At 41.7% G+C, this 21,232-nt stretch overlaps 1 protein-coding gene across 2 annotated transcripts in view; it reads left to right on the top strand.

Annotated features, from left to right (window-relative positions):
* The first annotated feature begins 11,463 nt into the window (after positions 1 to 11,463).
* The window catches only part of ubr2 (ubiquitin protein ligase E3 component n-recognin 2), a 35,718-nt gene continuing 25,949 nt past the window's right edge, over positions 11,464 to 21,232 (top strand). For both annotated transcript variants that reach the window (XM_071380539.1, XM_071380538.1), the window contains exons 1-10: positions 11,464 to 11,619; positions 14,382 to 14,641; positions 15,103 to 15,181; positions 18,120 to 18,230; positions 18,402 to 18,532; positions 18,631 to 18,769; positions 20,011 to 20,073; positions 20,208 to 20,328; positions 20,609 to 20,716; positions 20,968 to 21,056. In XM_071380539.1, coding sequence (XP_071236640.1) covers positions 11,536 to 11,619; positions 14,382 to 14,641; positions 15,103 to 15,181; positions 18,120 to 18,230; positions 18,402 to 18,532; positions 18,631 to 18,769; positions 20,011 to 20,073; positions 20,208 to 20,328; positions 20,609 to 20,716; positions 20,968 to 21,056 — 1,185 coding nt within the window. In that variant the 5' untranslated portion in view covers positions 11,464 to 11,535. The remainder of the gene's footprint in view (positions 11,620 to 14,381; positions 14,642 to 15,102; positions 15,182 to 18,119; positions 18,231 to 18,401; positions 18,533 to 18,630; positions 18,770 to 20,010; positions 20,074 to 20,207; positions 20,329 to 20,608; positions 20,717 to 20,967; positions 21,057 to 21,232) is intronic.

Here is a 21,232-nt window from a genome sequence, read left to right as displayed (position 1 = left end):
TTGGTTGACACAAAATTTTCATTTCCATTCACTTTAAGCTACAAGCGCCCGCACTGTTGATTCTGAAGGCCTGAGGGCAGATTTTAGACCCCTGACAACACATGATGGCTGAATATGATTGGATAAAGATCTAACATAAAGACCATCCCTCCAAATCTCAACCTGGGGCTGGAAGCAGTGCAACCAAGAGGAAAGCTATGAAATGAAGAGTATAACTCTTACTCTGGGGAATAATTTAATACATATTTGTGGGAAAATATATATATATATTTTTTTTAATTCTGATGATGTTTAGGCCAGCAGAGAAGGCCTTGCTGGCCCTGACGGCCCACCACTGGGAATGACCAATGTGTGGGTTTCCCTGTAGGCCCAGCTTTTTGTTTCACATCCATAGGCTTATTAACACTACAGCTAACAATTACATCATTAATATTACATCTTTTTTTTTTTTTAACAATGGCAACACTAGCTATTCTCTCTTGGAATTTGAAAGGCCTAAACTCACCTATTAAATGTCCCAGCTGTCGATATCCTAGCAAGAAACCGTATCTATATAGCAATGCTCCAAGAAACACACCTGCTCCAAAAGGACTCACATAGAAGAGATAACCATTTGTACAAACTGGCTGCATTTTCATTAGCTCCAAACAAAACTAAAGGTGTAATCATAATGATACATAAGAAACTCAAAATTAATCTTGGGTAAAGGCGAAGACCAAGAAGGCACAATCACTTTCTTTAAATGTATCCATAATGGAAAGGAAATTGCCTTTTATTAATGTGAATGCTCCAAATTCATATGATCCTATGTTTTTTGATTCTCTGAACAGCATTTGGTTAGAATGAACTGAATTCCATCTGGTTATTGGGACAGACATGAATGCCATTTTGGACATGCAGGACAAATCTAATAAGACCAACTACAATCCACATGCAACCAAGGCTCTCCAGAATATACTCTTTGTTTACAACCTCATTGATGCCTGGTGAGCACATAATCCTAAAGCAAAAAGATTACACTTTCTACTCAAAAAGGCATAAATCATTCTCACAAATCGATATCATACTATTATCTACACTCCTACTTAATTTAATCAAGAAAATAGAAATTCGACATGTGAGCTTGTCTGACCGCCACGCTTACTACTGCCAACTTCAAATGTCAGAATCTCATAGAAGAGCCACAAGATGGCATTTCAACGTTTCATTGCTACATTCTGTGTTCAATTTGAAATTGAACTCAATTATTTTATAATGATCAATAAAAATTTGGACGATGACCGTTGGGATTCTATGGAATGCCACCAAAGATTTTATAAAAAAAATAATGCCACTGCATTTGCATCGGGTGGAATAAATCACAATTATAGAAGATGGCAAAATGTGAAATGTTGTTAGCTGTGTTAGAACGTTCTCAACAAACTCTCTTTTCAGACCAGGTAGCTATTACTCTTTCTAAAGTTAAGACGGCACTTAATTTATTGATAAGACAGAGAGCAGAATTTGCCATCCATCGAATAAGACTCAACCACTACTTCCATTGTAATCATCCCAGTCGTTTACTGGCTAACAATAGCTGATATAGCAACTATTAAATCTGAAACAGGGAAATAACTATCAGATTACTACCAAATTAATCAATCTAACATTCTCCTGCTTCTATAAATAACTGTAAACCTCTGATTTTAAATCCACACCAAGCCAGACTAAGTCCTTACTAAATTAATGAAGAACTCCTCTTCTCTCAACAGAGGAAGCCATCTCACTGGTTGCATATCTCTCTCAATTAACTTAAGGGAAATGGATAGAGAGACCAGACCAGACACTGTTGCTCGAAATGATTATTAAAGCCGCTCACAAAGGTTCATTTGGGAGAGATTTGAACACAGCACTAATTTCACATCACGTAAGGATGCCACCCAGTGTGCCTCATTATCGCCCCCTATCTTTGATAAACACAGATATTCAACGGCTTTCGAAAATCTTGTCGTCTCGTCTCGAGCCTAACTTAACCAAATTGATCCACGCGGATCAAAAAGTGTTTGTCCTCGCATATCCTCCGTCGACTATTACTTAATATCTTAGATGCTTTATTAGAAACAACAGCTTCTTGGGCTATCGTCTCTCAATGTAGAAAAAGCTTTTGATAGACTTGTCATATCTCTGGTCTGTCTTGGAACATAGGGGAATTGGCTCCAATTTCATTAATATTATTAAAATACTATATGCCAATCCCTCAGCCATAGTTATAACAGGCAATATCTGCTCTTCTCCGTTCAGAGTCACGAGAAGAAGCAGATAAGGTGATCCGATTTCACTTCTGCTATTCTTATTACCTATTTGAACCTCTGGCCCAATCAAAGGAAATAACACCAATTCCTCTCAAATCTACTGATCACTTCATCTCATTATACACAGACAACATTTTACTATATCTAAACAATGTGTCTGAATTGCCCCCAAACGCATTGAAGATCACAGATAAATTCAGCTTAATCTCAAGTTATAAAATGTATTTAACCAAATCAGCCCCACTGCCTCTCAAGACCCCGATGGAGGACTCCATCTCTACTTATGGAATCCCAATCGTTTCCCATTTTAAATATTTGGGAGCAGATACATTTCCTTCCTTTGATAAAACCATTGCCAGAAACTTTAACAGAACGCTCATATCAATTAAATCTGACCTCAGTAGATGGAATAATATCCCAGTTTCTTTAACCGGCAGAACCTATTGTCAAGATGTAATATATTGCAACGGTTGAATGTAGTTCAATGCTTCCCATGGCTCCCACTTCTGGCTATTTGGATCAAATTCATAGTGGGGTTTCAAAATGTATATGGCAAGGTGTAAGCGATCCCGGATAAAATGAATACATTTACCAAGAGGGAAAGACATAGGAGGACTATCCATACCAAACTTGAAATTGTATTTCCAGGCTCTAGCATTTTGTGCTATCCTAAATTGTTTTACAAATGATTTTTCTGCCCCCTGGCTGAGTATAGAGGGAAATATGTTGTCTTCTATTTCCCTGGAAGAGGTGTTATCCCTTAAACAATTTAAACGACGCTTTGATCCTATTATTGTTCACATTCTTTTTATTTGGCGCAAAATTGAAAAACAATGTAACTGGGAATCAAGATGGCATGCCCATACTACAATATTTCACAATAATGCCTTGCGATCTGGAGAGCGGCCTTTTGCATCCCCCCAATGGTCCAAATGTGGAATCCTTACCCTTGCCCATATCATGGACAGTAATGGTTTGAGAACATTCCAAGATTTGAAAGACACATACACATTACTAGGCAACTCCTTTTTTCTATATTTACAACTTAGGTTAGCTATGCTGGCCTATGGAGTCCCTTGGAAAACCCAACTACCGAACCATCCAATGATGGGATTTATAAATAAATTATCTGGGCTCCCGAATGGAATGATCTCTATAATATATCAACAACTTTTTGGAAAGCTCATAGTTTGAGCTAGCCATTACAAAAGTATGGTCCACAGATCTAATTGAATCTGAACCACAAAATAGGATCTTGGTGTCCTGTAATCCGAACCAACAATTTATACATTTTAACTTTGTTCACAGACTGTATTTAACACCAAGGAAACATTTTATGATGAAATTGGCCCCAACTCCCAACTGTTCACTTTGTCCTTGAAATCAGGTTGGCACATTCTTTCATATGATGTGGGAGTAGGGCTGTTGCGATGACTGTATTACCGCCACACCGGCAGTCACGAATCATGAAGGCAATCAAATTCCACATGACTGTTTGTTTAGTCAAGGTAATTAGGCTTCTCCAAGCTCTGATGCTGCTGATGGTCATTAGTAGCCTACCAAACTTGCTAACTGCCTGGTACTCAGCACTCTATTGTCCCTCTAATCTCTCTGACATCAATGCAAATGTAATCAAAAATCTAATCAAACACTTCATGAGAGGCCATGAGCTCATGTTGCGCAACATTTCTATAGGCTATGCAATTGCGTGAGAACAGAGCGATGGCCTCTATTAAAAAGAGGAGGAACCCATCAGCTTTCTATAGGCTAGGCCTACTATATTTATTTCTCAACTTTCCTAATATTAAGCACATTACTTATCTTTACAACAGGAGTATAGCCTACCTGGCTGACATGAAAATGAACCACGGGAAAAGCGTTGTCCATTCAAATTGATAGATGACATTTTCCCACTGCCCCTGTTTCGAGACAGGTGCATGATAATGGTCCATTCTGAATCGAAACTTTAAATTAATCAATTCTTGATTAAATCAAGAATTTGTCTGATGGGTGACAATATTAGCCTATCACTTGTGAATTATATATTATCACCTGTGAATGATGCCCAGCATAAGGCAAGAAACAAAGCCTTTTTTTGTGACTTTTTCTAATCATAGTCACACACCTCATGGAGCCTATCCGACACGCCTATGTTTTGATAAGGTTTGTATCACAACTAAAGTGGCCAAATAAATTCTTAAAATTAAGAACATTAATCCACTTTACAAGGGGTGTAGAGCCTAACTGGCATACATTAGCAGCGAGTGAGTTTCAAGTTTGGGGAAGATAATTTTCACATAAATGCACCTTTATAATAAAAGCATTACATGCATAATCACATTTGCGGTCACTTTTGATAATGGTGTTTTCCCGATAATGTCACGCCCTGACCTTAGAGATCCAGGATATCCTGCGCAAGCTCTGCGCACGGTATCCCCAGTTCGCCAGCACAACCCAGTGCGCCCTGTTCCAGCTCCCCGCACTTGCCGTGCTACAGGGGGGATTCAGGCAGGACGTGTTGTGCCAGCTCTACGCTCCAGACCTCCAGTGAGCCTCCACGGCCCAGCATATCCTGCGCCGGCTCTACGCACTATGTCTTCAGTGCGCCTTCATAGCCCAGTGCGTCCCGTGCCAGCTCTCCACACTCACCGAGCTAAAGTGGGTATCCAGCCAGGACGTGTTGTGGCAGCTCCCCGCACCAGGCTTCCTGTACGTCTCCTCAGTCCGGTGAGACCTGTTCTGGCTCCATGTACGAAGCCTCCAGTGATGATCCATGGCCCGAAGCCTCCAGTGATGATCCATGGCACGAAGCCTCCAGTGATGATCCATGGCCCGGAGCCTGTAGTGATGATCCATGGCATGAAGCCTCCAGTGATAATCCATGGCCCGGAGCCTCTAGTGATAATCCATGGCACGAAGCCTCCAGTGATGATCCATGGCCCGGAGCATGTAGTGGTAATCCATGGCACGAAGCCTCCAGTGAGGATCCATGGCCCGGAGCCTGTAGTGATGATCCATGGCAAGGAGCCTCCAGCGACAGTCCCCGGCCTGGAGCCTCCGGCGACTGCAGTCCTCCGACGGGGGTTCCAAGTCCGGAGCCTCCGGCGATGATCCGCATTCCCGAGCCTCCGGCGACGATCCGCATTCCCGAGACTCCGGCGACGATCCGCAGTCCCGAGCCTCCGGCGGCGATCCGCAGTCCAGAGCCCCCGGCGGCGGTCTGCAGTCCAGAGCCTCCGGCGATGATCTACGGTCCGGAGGTCCTGGCGACGATCCCCGCACCGGAGCCCCCACCGAGAGTAGATGCCCATCCGGACCCTCTCCTATAGGTTCAGGTTTGCGGCCGGAGTCCGCACCTTTGGGGTGGGGGGGGGGGGGTACTGTCACGCCCTGACCTTAGAGATCCTTATTATTCTCTATGTTTGGTTAGGTCAGGGTGTGACTCGGGTGGGAGATTCTATGTTTTCTATTTCTTTTTTGCCATGTGTGGTTCCCAATCAGAGGCAGCTGTCTATCGTTGTCTCTGATTGGGGATCATATATAAGTTGTGATTTTCCGTTTGGGTTTTGTGGGGAGTTATTTTCTGTTTAGCTGTTTTGTTGCCTGAGAACTGTTTGCTTTTGTTTTTTCTACTTTGTTATTTTGTTGCGGTGTTCAGTTTTATTAAAAATCATGAACGCCTACCACGCTGCACCTTGGTCTCATTCTTCATCCGATGAGAGACGTTACAGATAATGGAACATTCGCTCTTATAGCCTACAATGTGCGCATTGCTGTACTTATAATGTGAAGAAATAGCCTAATAGTTTCTCAACATTCAAAGCTAAACGTTCTGATCTGTGTCGTCAGCCACATTGCGTAAAACAGTTTTTGGGATGCTAGCGGTTGTATTAATTTGTGATCTAACGCATCCCACAACTGTCCCAGACTATGTTTTTTTCTTGCACAGAATAGAATAGGTCAACTTTTGTACTATGGGGGATAGGAGATTGACAGGCTCTAGTGTTTTTGCTGTTTGTTAGGCCTACTCATCTTGTTGGCTGACAAAAAGTAAATGTGGACAGTTCTTCCAATATCTTCAATATGCACCTCAGAATTGGATAAGGACCTGCGCAGTTGCGTCCCCGATGTGTATGTCTTCACTTGTAGACTGTGAGAAAGACCGATCATGTGATGCAGAGCCATGTGAGTGAGAGTTGCCTTGGAGCATGCAGCACTCAGGAGAAGGGCACAACTCAGCACTCAGGGCCAAGGCCAACACAGCCACTGGCCGTATGTTTTTTTTTTAGGGTGCATTACGGCCACACAAAGGGGATGCCGACGTAGAATTTGAGTCATTATCAAGTGCTTGTCAAATTGAGAATGAGAGACTGATAAAGTGTGTACAGCCTGCGCAAAAAACTAAGCAGAGCTCATGCCTTTCAAGATACTTTTTTCAAATCGTCATTAGAGTCCCATCATGCAGCGTTACAATGTATTAAAAATCAAAACATATAGCCCAACATTTGTAAAATAACTCAACTTACATTAATAACTCTAAATTAAGCATATAAGAGTACCTATTTCTTTGTTAACTGCTCAACACAATTGTTTTCACAAAAATGCACCTTTATAATAAAAGCATTACATGCATAATCACATGTAATGCATGTGCGCACTCCCTCAATTCGTTTGAAGAAAATATCCTTTCTATTTTATTCAGCGTAGTTCAGTTGTATTCTTCATATTATAAAATAATGCCACAGAATTCTAAGCAAATCTGCTAAATGGACTAATGTAGCTCACAGCCATCTGGCATAGCCAGATCAGGACCTAACATAAGGACAACTCAGAGTATGCTATTCTGTTCTTATGAAATAAACTACACTCACTTCACATCATGCTTCTTTAGACCTGTCTAAAATAAATAATGGATTTATTGTGACGGTGTAGACCACATTACATGGATTTATTAGACTTTTTAAAATGTAGATGTTCCAAAGGTCTGCATCAGTGGCTTGTGTGTGGATGCCAGGAGATGCTAAATGTTTTATCTTAATTAACGTCAATTACCATGAGACAGTTATTTACTTGACATTCACCGGCTGACGAAATTTCGTGACCGCCACAGCCCTATGTGGGAGTGTCCTGAAGTGAAATGCGTCTGGGGCAAAGTAAAAAAATACATTTTGAAGTGCATGAATTTTAATATTCAATACTTTTAATCTATTATGTTATTTAACGATGAATTTCTCAATTAATAGTACCAAAAATTAGAACAGGACATGGTAGAAATAGTTTTAGTTAGCTCCGTGGTCCTGGAATTCTCTCCTGAACATTTTAGAATGTGATCTAGTTTCGTTGGTGGAGGTTAAACACTTGATCGATGTATATATCATAGAAGAGTGTAATTGTTTTTAGGCCAGCTGTTTTTAGTCAAGACGTTTGTGTTTTTAATGTAGAATGTTTTTGTTGTACTGTATGTGTATTTATAGTTTTGTTTAATGTTGTGTTAGTGTATGTAAGTTGTTCCCTCTGCTGCTATTGGACCAGGTCTCTCTTGGAAAAGAGATGTTATCTCAATGAGAAAAAACCTGTATAAATAAAGGTAAAATAAAAATAAAAATCTTGGAATATTACTGCTGCGGTTTTTTTTTGGGGGGGGGGGCTCTAAAGCCTCTATCACACTGACAGCGTTTTGCATTTTGGTAAACCATAATTATATTAATTTCCATGGAACGCTGTGTTTGCCTTGAAACACTGCGTTGCAGAGGCAGTTGCAGTGAGTTCTGTGTGGTGCATATGTTGGATTTATCGAACGTATGCGTCCAACTGTATGTATAGACGAATGCTGCATACCATTTTGCGCAAAAACACTGTCGTTGTGATCAAGGCGCAAGATGGCAACCACCTCACTCTCTCCCATTTAACCAGTGGAAACAGTTACTATTAGAAGCTCTAACATCAGAACTATCGACAGCTAGAATTAATGGTGCTAGTCAAGGAACAATTGAGGCCTGGACGAATATACTTGACTCTGTAAAGAACAATCTCAGCTAAAGCCCCACACATACAAGCCAATTATATACACTACCGTTCAAAAGTTTGGGTCACTTAGAAATGTCAGAACCGTAGGATAAATAACCAGGGCAAATAAAGCAAACAATGAAAGATCTTACAATATTCGATGATGACATTAAACTAAAATAGGCTACAGGCGTACTACCAAGTCAGAACAGTAGGCTATATGCCTATTCATTCAGCACTTCTGAAATGGACATCGACACAGTTCAGAACATGGGCCGTTCTTACAGTATTCTCCCTGTACACCAAGTCCGTAGAGTACGTTAAATTAACAGGGGCATATAAGCAGACAATGAAAGCTCTTACAATTGGAGCACGTACGCAGGCAAGGAAAGCTGTTACAATATTCGATGATGACATTACTCTAAAACTGGCTATAGGCTACATGTGCACAACCAAGTCCGAACAGTAGGCCAAATTAACGGGGGCACATAAGCAGACAATGAAAGCTTTTACAATATTTGATGACATTTCTATAAAACTGGCTATAGGCTACATGTGTGCACCACCAAGTCAAAACAATTGTACAAACAGTCCCCGCAATGCTGCCTCACAATTGCCACACCATTTAAAAAGCATGCTATAATTCTGGCAAGCATATTCTCCTCTGTTTGTTGTTTATGAAGCTCAATGGCCCGTCAATATGTGGTGTCTAGCTGAGCCACAACGTTTGATTTCCCCAGTAATCCCAGTTTAACAGCGTTGTCTATATGTGATGCACAATTCTCCTGTTTTGAGACCCTTTCAGACAGATGTTTTAAATCCTTAATCCCAGACTTAGACAACACCCCGTCTCCACTGAATTTGCCATTTCCGACTTGTTGTGTAATGTTTATGTTCAATGGCCGATGAACACCGAGATGTTTTTATCTCTAATTTCTCTTCATATGACAAGGATTGAAAAGGATTTGCCAGTAGATTGTCAACGTGATTCATGATCATTGCTTGTCTGGCCTGCTAACTAAGACTTTGAAAGTATGATGTTAACATGATCAGTCCTATCAAAGCTACGGTAGATAAAACATGATTTGATGTCATTTTATCTGTGGCCAATGACCTTGAGCCTTATTGGACAGGCACTTTTACTGTAAATCTATGGCAGCACCCAAAGGGGCTTGAACTTTCTAGCTCCCCCTGTAGATTTTGCGGTGACGTAGTGTCCTAATGAGTGATAGAACACTGAGCCAATCACATCGAAACTAGGGAACATTACCAACCCCTACGCTCTGTATTTTCCACTGGCTGCCCCACCACCACAGAAATCACTGAGCACGGATGAAACACCTGTATTTTGGAGCTGCCTTACTCAGTGCCACCATAGGGGATTGCTTTACTGGTGGCACTGTCAGTGATTTATTTATAATTCAAGGCACACTTAACCAGCATGGCTACCACAGCATTCTGCAGCGATACGCCATCCCATCTGGTTTGTGCTTAGTGGGACTATCATTTGTTTTTCAACAGGACAATGACCCAACACAGCTCCAGCACCCCCACACCATCACACCTCCTCCTCCATGCTTCACGGTGAGAACCACACATGCGGAGATCATCAGTTCACCTACTCTGCGTCTCACAAAGACACAGTGGTTGGAACCAAAAATCTAATTTGTACTCGTCAGACCAAAGGACAGATGTCCACCGGTCTAATTGCTCGTGTTTCTTGGCCCAAGAAAGTCCCTTCTTCTTTTTGGTGTCCTTTAGTAGTGGTTTCTTTGCAGCAATTCAACCATGAAGGCCTGATTCACGCAGTCTCATCTGAACAGTAGATGTTGAGATGTGTCTGTTACTTGAACTCTGTGAAGCATTTATTTGGGCTGCAATTTCTGAGGCTCGTAACTCTAATGAACTTATCCTCTGCAGCAGAGGTAACTCTGGGTGTTTCTTTCCTGTGGCGGTCCTCATGGGAGCCAGTTTCATCATAGCGCTTGATGGTTTTCGCGACTGCACCTGAAGAAACTTTCAAAGTCTTTAAAATGTTCTGGATTTACTGACCTTCATGTCTTAAAGTAATGATGGACTGTCATTACTCTTTGCTTATTTTAGCTGTTCTTGCCCTAATATGGACTTGGTCTTTTACCAAATAGGGCTATCTTCTGTATACCACCCCCACCTTGTCACAACAAACGCATTAAGTAAAGAAATTCTACAAATTATATTTGACCAAGGCACACCTGTTATTTGAAATGCATTCCAGGTGACTACCTCATGAAGCTGGTTGAGAGAATGCCAAGAGTTTGCAAAGCTGTCATCAAGGCAATGGGTAGCTACTTTGAAGAATCTCAAATTTAAAATATATGTAGATTTGTTTAACACTTTTTTTTGGTTACTACATGATTCCATATGTGTTATTTCATAGTTTTGATGTCTTCACTATTATTCTACAATGTAGGAAATAGTAAAAAATAAAGAAAAACCCTGGAATGACTAGGTGTGTCCAAACTTTTGACTGGTACTGTGTGTGTGTGTGTGTGTGTGTGTGTGTGTGTGTGTGTGTGTGTGTGTGTGTGTGTGTGTGTGTGTGTGTGTGTATATATAGATAGATATCTGCCCCAACTGCCCAGAATGATAGGTCGCCACTGCCCTAAATGTAGGCTAATTTTGCTGGGGGCAAAGATCCCCACCGTTTCTATTGTTTATTTCCAGTGACCTCTTTATCAATCTAGCCTATTTATTTGACTCAGTTATCCCAGAGCTTTGTAGGCCTAAATGTTTGGGTGAATCAAGAACCAACCATTTAGTTGTAATTTACTGATCTGGTCAGATTATGATGCTGCCTTTTAAACGAGAATTAACAATGTTCTGCTAATGTCTGGCAGTCTGTCTGGCATTAGATACATGCTCAACATTATTGTACAGTGTAAATAAAGGTATTGCACATATTTTGTCATGACTTTATGGAGTATGTCACTACCATCACCATCAGAATATTAATTATGAATATTTTGATTCTGATATTACAACTACTAGTAAGTAGGCGACTACAGTGTGTCTCATGTCCCCAGTGCACCTTAGAAAAAAGTCCCCTAGTTTGGGCTGTTCCCTGACCATGTTGTGTCATCGTTGATCCTTCAGCCTCTCATTTTCCATTAGTCAGCTTAAAAGTTTCCCTACTCTCTCGTCCGCACTATGAACGGTTGATATCCGTTTCCTTCCACACTGGACGGACTAGTTAGCGAAGATGGCGGCGGCAGAATCTGATCGTGAAGTACCGTCTGCTCTGTGTACTGAATTCCTGAATTTCTCTGCCAAGGACACAGCTTCGGTATGTGACAATTTCCATATGTGTATATATTTGATGTGATGTTTCTTATCAAAGGGTGCAGAGCGCACCAATTTCATCGACTATATTCATTTCTATATTTTTCCATCTCGACTTGTTTTTCTTCAATGCGATGATGATGGCCTAGGCTACAGTACGGGAACATGGCTAATGCTAACTAGCGTTCTAGAAAATGGCATTAGCTAACCTATGGCATTAGATAACTGTAATATAATGATTTGAATCGATACTATACCAGCTATTTTATATTGGTAGGAATGTGTCCAGGATTATTTTAAACAATACTAGCTAACGTTATAGGCTAGGGTCACTTGGCAGACAGTATTTTTGGTATTGCCGGCCAACATAATTTGTTCGCCGCACTGTCTGAACGTCAAGCAGTTGTTGTTCCATAACTAGCAGCAGTAGTTAGCTATCCTGTACAACTTGCGTACCAACAAACCCGCAATATCTGTTGTTGGCAATTGACCTTATTCGCTCCGTGAAATCCACCCTGTTAATGTTAACACAACCAGTTGGGGAGAGTGGGGTGTAGTTGGGGAGAGCTCGGCCGTCATGCCTGGGTCACACCGACAGTGTTAGCGCAAAATAGGACACAGCAACCACTGGATATGTGTGCAACAAAAGTACCAACATTTATCTTCTGTTACCATTTCTGTCAAACCGTCTTCGCATACGTTCGATAAATCCAACGTATGCACCACACAGAACGCACTAAAACTGCCAATGTTGCAAGACAAACGGTATCGTTCCATTGGAAATTAATGTACTTCTGGTGTCCCAAAACGTAAACTCTGTCGGTGTGATCGAGGCGTTAACCAGCTAGCATCGTAGCTCCCTGATCAGACCAACAGCGTCATTGCTTCAATTCTGCATAATACATTCTGCAGGCAAACATTTTTCATGTTGTAATCCAAAATTGTTGCTGGATATGTGCAACAAAAGTTCAACATTCAACTTTTGCTACTATTTCTGTCAAGTCAATTTGATGCATACATTGGATAAATCCAATGAATGTACCACACAAAACAAAGAACGCACTGCAACTCCCTCTGCAATCACAGCATTACATTGGAAATTTAATGTACTTCTGTTGTACAATGACGCTGTCCGTCTGATAGAGGGGTAATGATGCCAGGTTACAGAAAAGCTTGAATTTAGCTATTTGCACAAACCTAGCTAGTTATTAATTCTACCTACTAGTCACATATTGTTAATAACGGTAAAACAGATGTTTTCCATTACCCATGGCTCATCCAGTGTGATACAGCACTTGTTGATTGCGAATACTTCCCTAGCTAGCCAGAATGTATTGCAAATGTATCAAATTGTCAATAGTGTCCTTGTACTTGGGCCTTCAGTAGCTCTGGTGTCAATCACTACCAACAGATGTGAGAACAATCCATAACATTAAACATGGAGTCTAATTCTAAATATGCTAAACATTGTGTTGCTCACACTAAACGAAATATCAACTTCAGTGGTCTTTCATTTCCCCATTACACTCGGCCTAAGACTACATGTTGTCTACATGTGACATCTGCCCCCCTGCAGGCTATGAGCTCACTCTCCACATATGACGCAACATGCCATGTACTAGATGTGACTGTGCTAGTTTATCACTGTCATTTGATTAATTATATTTGCTAGGATTGACTTTAAGGGTTTCCCTATTGCCTGGTGCAAGTGAACTGAGCAGTCATGGAAGTTGAGCCTGCTCCGAGGTTGCCCCATTGGGCAGGTGATTATATATATATTGTTTTTAGAGATATTGATAATGACCTAAATGCAAAGAATTCCAGTAGTCTGGTCTTTCTCGTTCCTCCCGTGTATAGGTAAAAATAGCTACTATTTCATGCAAGTGATCCAGTGATTGTCAGAAAGTTTGGGTTGACAATTAGGCTGTTATATTTTATAGAGCCCGACCAATGTTAACAGACTATATTGGCCTTTTACCTCTATATCAGTATCAGACGATTTTTCCACTGATAACCGATATTCAATAAATAGGATGAAAAAATGGAATCTCATACTAATCTGAACACTTGTGGTCATTCTCATGATGTCATTAATTTAACAATGTAAGAAATCAACATTTGAAAGATTTTTCTTCAACAATTGCTCTTTTGGGTGGCAATTTGAGAATTCAGGATGGAAAAAAGTAACCCCCCCGGTGTAAAACAGTATATCGGCAGATACATCGGCAAGTTTTGTCTTCCCCAAAAATTAGAATTGGTATGAGACCCCCAAAAACATATAGGTTGGGCTCTAATATAGAGCGGGAGTGAGCGGGTCGCTTATCAAAGCAGCAGGCCCCAGCAAAACAGGCAAAGGGGCATGCCAGATACTTTCATTACAGGAAACATGAGGCTAATGCACTTACTGACCATGTTTTTAACCTCCTAATAAAAAATAGGATGTTTGGAGTGAGGTGACCATATAGAATGTGCAGCTCACGCCGATGCAACCAGTATGATTTAAAATAAAAAAAAATCACAGCCAAGTCAAAGGGTGGCAAAATGCGACTAAATGGTCGCAGTACAGAGCCCTGCCTATAGGCTAACATATGTATGTTCATCGTTCAAGATTCAGCTCTGCTCATCATACAATTAAGACCACCCCATATAACTAAGTCAAATTCATACAAGTTGGACCTGGACTGTGTTCAATGCCCTCCAGTCTGAAAAGCTAACAACAGGTTTGTTGTAATGTTCATGTCTCACTGTTACCTCCCCTCTACACAGAAATGGCTCCAAGTGACCGACCTGTACAAGGAGGTGTACCAGCACCTGGCCCGCTATGTACCCAAGATCTACTGCCTGGGGCCCAACCTGAACCCCCAGAGTGAGGACCTGCTGGCCCAGCTGCTGCTGCAGGCCCCTCTAGAGTGGTACCTGTGTGGGGAGGACCCCTCCACGGGCCTTGCCAAGCTGGAGCAGAACAACCAGCCATCACAGCTCTGTGGACACGTCTTCAGAGTGGGAGAGCCCACCTACTCATGCAGGTGGGGGTAGTTGAGGTCTCGTTAGACAGGCAGACAGAAAGACAGACACGCATACGTATGCTAGCTGTCCTTTCCTGTGAATTGGGTCAGGTTGGTACTGTGTTAAGTCTCAGGTCAAACCGTAAGCTTCCTGGTAAGCGGTGCTGTCTCGATAAGGTCGAGGTCACTTCCGTTTACAGGATCAGCTTGACCATACTAGCTAATTCCATACACACCCAAGTGTGTGTTCAATGGAAAGCCATTGCAATGCACTCCTATGCTTATTGTGCTGTATAGCCTAATTGAACATCCATTCCATGAGTATTGTTTTTATTTTTCCTGAACAACTCCTCCTTTGTATTGGCATTGAGTAAGAGGGTAGCATGGGATCAAGACATGACCTGGTGGAACCTTGGAAGACAATGTTAGGTACTGTTGCTGTCCCTCCTGCTTCTCTCACAGTCTAGCTCTCTCTCCTGCAGGGAATGTGCTGCAGACCCCACCTGTGTGCTTTGTATGCAGTGTTTCCTGGGCAGTGTGCATAAAGAACATCGCTACAGGGTAAGAAGGACCACACAACCTCTCATACACTCAAGGGTTCAGTATAAGCAGGCCAACAGCCCAAACAATGGCTAGTAGTGCTGAGCCATTAACTGTCATTTTGTTTATGAAATAACTAATTGACCCACGTTGGTTCAATAACTTGAATTCCATTTATTTATTTTATTTTTATTTGTGAGCCCAACGCGCTGTTTCTCTACAGAGAAGTCAAGAACTATGTGTGACGCTGGGCTGAAGGGAGTTGTAGTTTTCATTAAGCAAATATTCAACCTAGTTCAGCGCATACCCATGGTAATTAACTACAATGACCATAATCCATTGCGCCTGTTTTTCCCAGCTTGGACAGAGACAGATCAGAGAGGAAGAGGTGAAGCGAGAGGTTTCACTCTAGCCAAAATCTGTCCAAAATAAGCCCAATACATTTCTATGGGCTTATTTTGGACCTAAGCTTGTCGCCTGCCTTTGGGACAACGACTTCCATTGTTAGGGCAGAGACATGAGTATCTCATCATTATATACAAATCTTTGGAAGGATACACTTTTACGCCCGTTAGGTTATATGCACACAGACCGCATGAGAGAGAAATGTACACAACGACGAGAGGGACAGAGACGGTTTGTGAAAGAATGCCTTATTTACTTTGAAGAACTAGTCAAATGTATTTTGGCAGACAGCTCTGCAGCATACTTAGGCAGGCCAGCGAAATAGGATGACTAAAGACAGTACATTATGTAATATACACAACTGAAATATTATATTTCTTAGTCATTTCCTATTTTCTTCTATTGATGTCTACCCAATGTGGACCTGACACAGATGATGGAATATTTTCAATGTTTTGGCAATTGAATGTTCACTATTTTGGGCTTTGGAATATCCATTAAAAGCTCTAATATTGTAATATAATTATTTCATGATAAAAATAGTAATAACCAAAAAACGTGATTATTTAAAAAAAAATAATCGAACTAAAACGGAACCGACCTCAAAAAGCACAAATCGCCCAGCACTACTGCCTAGGTTTCAGTAGAGGCTCTGTCGCTGAATGGGTAGGTAAGTGTGAGTGGGTGATTGCCATGAGACGGGTCACCCAGTTGCTGCTCTGAATCCAGGCTGAGGATCAGGCAGGCTAATCCCATTTGGGCCTGGCCTGGCTTGCCACTCTCCTGCCATGTGAGCCTCAGGATGGGTGCACCTCTCCTCAGGTCTCAAGCTCTGTTCACCCAAGAGTAGGTACAAGTTGCCCCTAACTACTGATACAGGGTCAGGTATATACTGTATTTTTTAGGCCTACTAACATTTAAGGTTTGGATTGGGGGGTAGGGTGAATTGATCTGCGGAAAATATGACCTTGAGTGCTTACTTATGCATTCTGGTTTTGTCTTACTCCCCTTTGTTTGTGTTCTAGAACATTCTAAAACACTACTTCAGGGCAGGAAGATGTATGTACAGTTGAAGTCGGAAGTTTACATGCACTTATGTTGGAGTCATTAAAACTCGTTTTTCAACCACTCCACAAATTTCTTGTTAACGAACTATAGTTTTTGCAAGTCGGTTAGGACATCTACTTTGTGCATGACACAAGTAATTTTTCTAACAATTGGTTACAGACAGATTATTTCATTGTATCACAATTCCAGTGGGTCAGAAGTTTACATACACTAAGTTGACTGTGCCTTTAAACAGCTTGGAAAATTCCAGAAAACGATGTCATGGCTTTAGAAGCTTCTGATAGGTTAATTGACATAATTTGAGTCAATTGGAGATGTACCTGTAGATGTATTTCAAACTCAGTGCCTCTTTGCTTGACATCATGGGAAAATCCAAATAAATCAGCCAAGACCTCAGAAAGAAAATTGCAGACCTCCACAAGTCTGGTTCATCCTCGGGAGCAATTTCCAAACGCCTGAAGGTACCACGTTCATCTGTGCAAACAATCGTACGCAAGTATAAACACCATGGGACCGCGCAGCCATCATACTGCTCAGGAAGGAGACACGTTCTGTCTCCTAGAGATGGACGTACTTTGGTGCGAAAAGTGCAAATCAATCCCAGAACAACAGCAAAGGACCTTGTGAAGATGCTGAAGGAAACGGGTACAAAAGTATCTATATCCACAGTAAAACGAGTCCTACATCGAGATAACCTGAAAGGCTGCTCAGGAAGGAAGCTACTCCAAAACCGCCATAAAAAAGTCCAGACTACGGTTTGCAACTGCACGTGGGGACAAATATTGTACATTTTGGAGAAATGTCCTTTGGTCTGATGAAACAAAAATAGAACTGTTTGGCCATAATGACCATTTATGTTTGGAGGAGAAAGGGGTAGGCTTTCAAGTCGAAGAACACCATCCCAACTGTGAAACACGGGGGTGGCACCATGTGGTGGTGCTTTGCTGCAGGAGGGACTGGTGCACTTCACATAATAGATGGCATCATGAGGGGTGGGAATTGTGGATATATTGACTCAACATCTCAAGACATCAGTCAGGAAGTTAAAGCTTGGTCACAAATCGGTCTTCCAAATGGACAATGACCCCAGGCATACTTCCAAAGTTGTGGCAAAATAGCTTAAGGACAGCAAAGTCAAGGTATTGGAGTGGCCATCACAAAGCCCTGACCTCAATCCCATAGAAAATGTGTGGGCAGAACTGAAAAAGCGTATGCGAGCAAGGAGCCCTACAAACCTGACTCAGTTACACCAACTCTGTTAGGAGGAATGAGCCAAAATTCACCCAACTTATTGTGGGAAGTGTGTGGAAGGCTACCCAAAACGTTTGACTCAAGTGAAACAATTTAAAGGCAATGCAGGTGATGTAGAAGATGGTCATTGTTGTCGTCTTCCAAATGTAAACCATCCAGAAGCTTCTCTGTCTGCTGCGTATGACTGTGTACATGTACTTGTGTTGTCTTGCCTCACATATCGTCTCCCCTTCAGATGACGACCTCTGGGGGAGGGGGTTTCTGTGATTGTGGAGACACAGAGGCTTGGAAGAAGGGCCCTTACTGTCAGAAACATGAGCCCAACATCAGTGACTCTTGTCAGGAGGTGAGCAGCTCTCAGCCACTGCGACTGTATATCATGTCTCATTCACATCTAATAGAAGTACACAGTTCATTCACTGCTGTTACTACACATTGTTACAAGTTGTTACAGATTGCTAATTGCCACTTTAATCATTCTTTGAGGTTGACACATAATTTGATTGTGTATTTGCAGGATCCCCTTGCCCACCTGTCAACAGACATGATTGCCCGCTGCTACAATGTCTTCTCTATTGTGCTGAAATACGCCGTGGACATGCTCACCTGGGACAAGGAGGACGAGCTGCCCCCGGGCCTAGAGCCTCCGTAAGTACACACCCATGTCACGTTCTTGCTGGTCGTCATGACAACAAAATGGTTTTCATCTCTAGCCAGTTGATATTCATGTATTTTTGATTTGTCAGAGACCGAGGTGACACCTATTACTGCATGCTCTTCAATGATGAGGTCCACACCTACGAGCAAGTCATCTACACCCTCCAGAAGGCTGTCAACTGCACACAGAAAGAAGCAGTCAGCTTCGCCACCACAGTAGACAGAGATGTGAGTGTGTTAATGACTAATGGCTTCATATTAGTGATGGGGGGGGGGGACATTTATAGTTACATGTTGCAATGTATCTATATTTGACTCCAGGTATTAATTAGTTAAACATTATTTTACTACTGTAAGTAGTAGGGATGCACCGATACGACATTTTTGTCCGATACCGATAACCAATATTTTACATTTTAGCGGCCTTTTAAGCATTCTAGTACAGTTAAGTAGTTGAAACAAGGTGTCATATGTTCAGTTAGGAACAGATTGTTTAATAACTTGTAATTGAGAAAAATGACATCCATGAATGTATTTTATTAGCACAACAGATATTCATGACACAAATAGTTGAGCTGCCCCGCATTACAAAGATGGTTAAGTTGATGGTGGCTCTTCTCACTATCTAAATTTGACTCTATGGAGAAACTTAAAAGTGCTTTGAAAGAAATATTGGTTGAAACTAAAATGCAGTTCATCATTTTAGCTTTAACTGCTTGAAAATATGACTGTCTCTAGGCTGTCCTGAACTGCTATAAATGGCACAACTTCAGCTTTTGAAATGTGCTCAGCGGACTTGACTAGTAAAATGAGAGCAAATTTACAACACATCTCATCTTTCATTTAGGAAATAAATAAACAAAAACAAAACTGCTTTGTTTTAAATTAAATGAAAATCTTGACTTATACCAGCAATGAAAAACAACAAAGCCATCGGGCTTAGTCATTTTTTCCCCAGTGACTATAGATGACTGGGTTAAAATATGACTGCCCATTTACAATTTTAACATTTGGGGGAGGTTTTTCTTCACAAAGAGGACCTGCTCGGCTTTGTCACGAGAGAGTCCGTTTCTTTTTCCGTTAGTTCTGTTATAGTCACAGACATGATTCAAACAGTTTTAGAAACGTCAGAGTGTTTTCTATCCAATACTAATAATAATATGCATATATTAGCATCTGGGACTGAGTAGGAGGCAGTTTACTCTGGGCACGCTTTTCATCCAAACGTGAAAATGCTGCCCCCTATCCTAGATAAGTTAAGTAAAATGAAAAAAATATTGAGCAATATATTTGGAACATCATTACAATAAAATTGTGGTATCCAATCGCAATACATATAGAATTGTGAGAATCGCAGTACATATCGCATCGGCACCCAAGTATCGTGATATCGTATCGTGAGGTCCCTGGCAATTCCCAGCCCTACTTCATATGTGTATAATCATTCTCTTGTATCTTCTGCTATACAGGGAAGGAAATCGGTGCGCTTTGGCGATTTCGCGTTCTGTGAGCAGGCCAAGTCAGTCATTGTGGTGAGTAGCATGGTCTGGGCAGCTGGATGTATCTCCATTGAAATTGTCATGAGATGACAGATGCTCACATCCCACCGCTGCCACCAATTAAACCATGTCATTTTTCATGAGTGTATTAATCTGTGCGTCTGCAGAGGAACACGAGTCGTCAGTCGAAGCCCTTGAGGGTCCAGGTAATGCACTCCTCGGTGGTGGCTCACCAGTGCTTTGCTCTCAAAGCCCTCCACTGGCTGGGCCACGTCATAGGGTACTCAGGTGAGTCTCCTTCCTCTTTCCAAGCTGCATGTGAAGTATGTCTAACTGCCGTTGGATTGTACACTCCGTATCTTCTTGAAATATAAAGAATTTAACCCGCAATCTTTAAATAAAAAAAATCCGCTTCATAAGTGGTTTATTGGAGGAAAAAGTTTTGGTCACGTCAGTCTTTACTTTTGCTAAAGACCCGCCACACATCCTTGTTTGCTTTGTTTTTGTATCCTTGTGTGTGTTTGCCCGAGGCCCATTGACAGCACTTGTGTATGCTCTGTGTGTGTAGATGCTCTGAGGAGGATCCTGTGTCAGGTGGGCCTGGAGAGAGGGCCAGAGGGAGAGAACTCCTCCCTGGTGGACACACTCATGCTCTGTGACTCCAAGATGTGGAAAGGTGAGGAGGAGGAAATGCGTCCTTTTAGTTCTCCTGCCAGGGTTGGGGACAATTACATTTCAATTCAACGCAATAAATGAAAAATCCTCATCGAAAAGAAATGGCAAATGTCTATTTACTTTGAGATTTGATTGAATTGGGATGGCATTGACTGACCCCCTCCCACCCCCTTTCTCCTGCAATGCACGTAAAACATGAACAGCCTTTCCGTGAGTACTGTTGTTCTAAGTAATACCTGTTTTCCACTCCAGGGGCCAGGAATGTCTACCACCAGCTCTTTATGAGCAGCCTTCTCATGGACCTCAAATACAAGAAGCTATTTGCTATCCAGTTTGCAAAAGTAAGCCTCTTCTTTTGACCCTTGATTTGAAGGACCAGTATGGCCACCTAATGTAACACAGCTATGTGGAAAGTCACAGTGCATTCTGCATTATAAGCACTGGAGGCGCTATTGTGAACCTGCGTCTCCAGCTGGCCCCCTTTTTAATGAGGAACTAATGTGTCAACATCACATCA

Source organism: Salvelinus alpinus, chromosome 32 (genome assembly GCF_045679555.1).
Source record: "Salvelinus alpinus chromosome 32, SLU_Salpinus.1, whole genome shotgun sequence".
Classification (NCBI taxonomy): domain Eukaryota; kingdom Metazoa; phylum Chordata; class Actinopteri; order Salmoniformes; family Salmonidae; genus Salvelinus; species Salvelinus alpinus.
The sequence above is the reverse complement of the archived record's forward strand: the minus strand, read 5'-3'. Positions and strand labels throughout refer to the sequence as shown.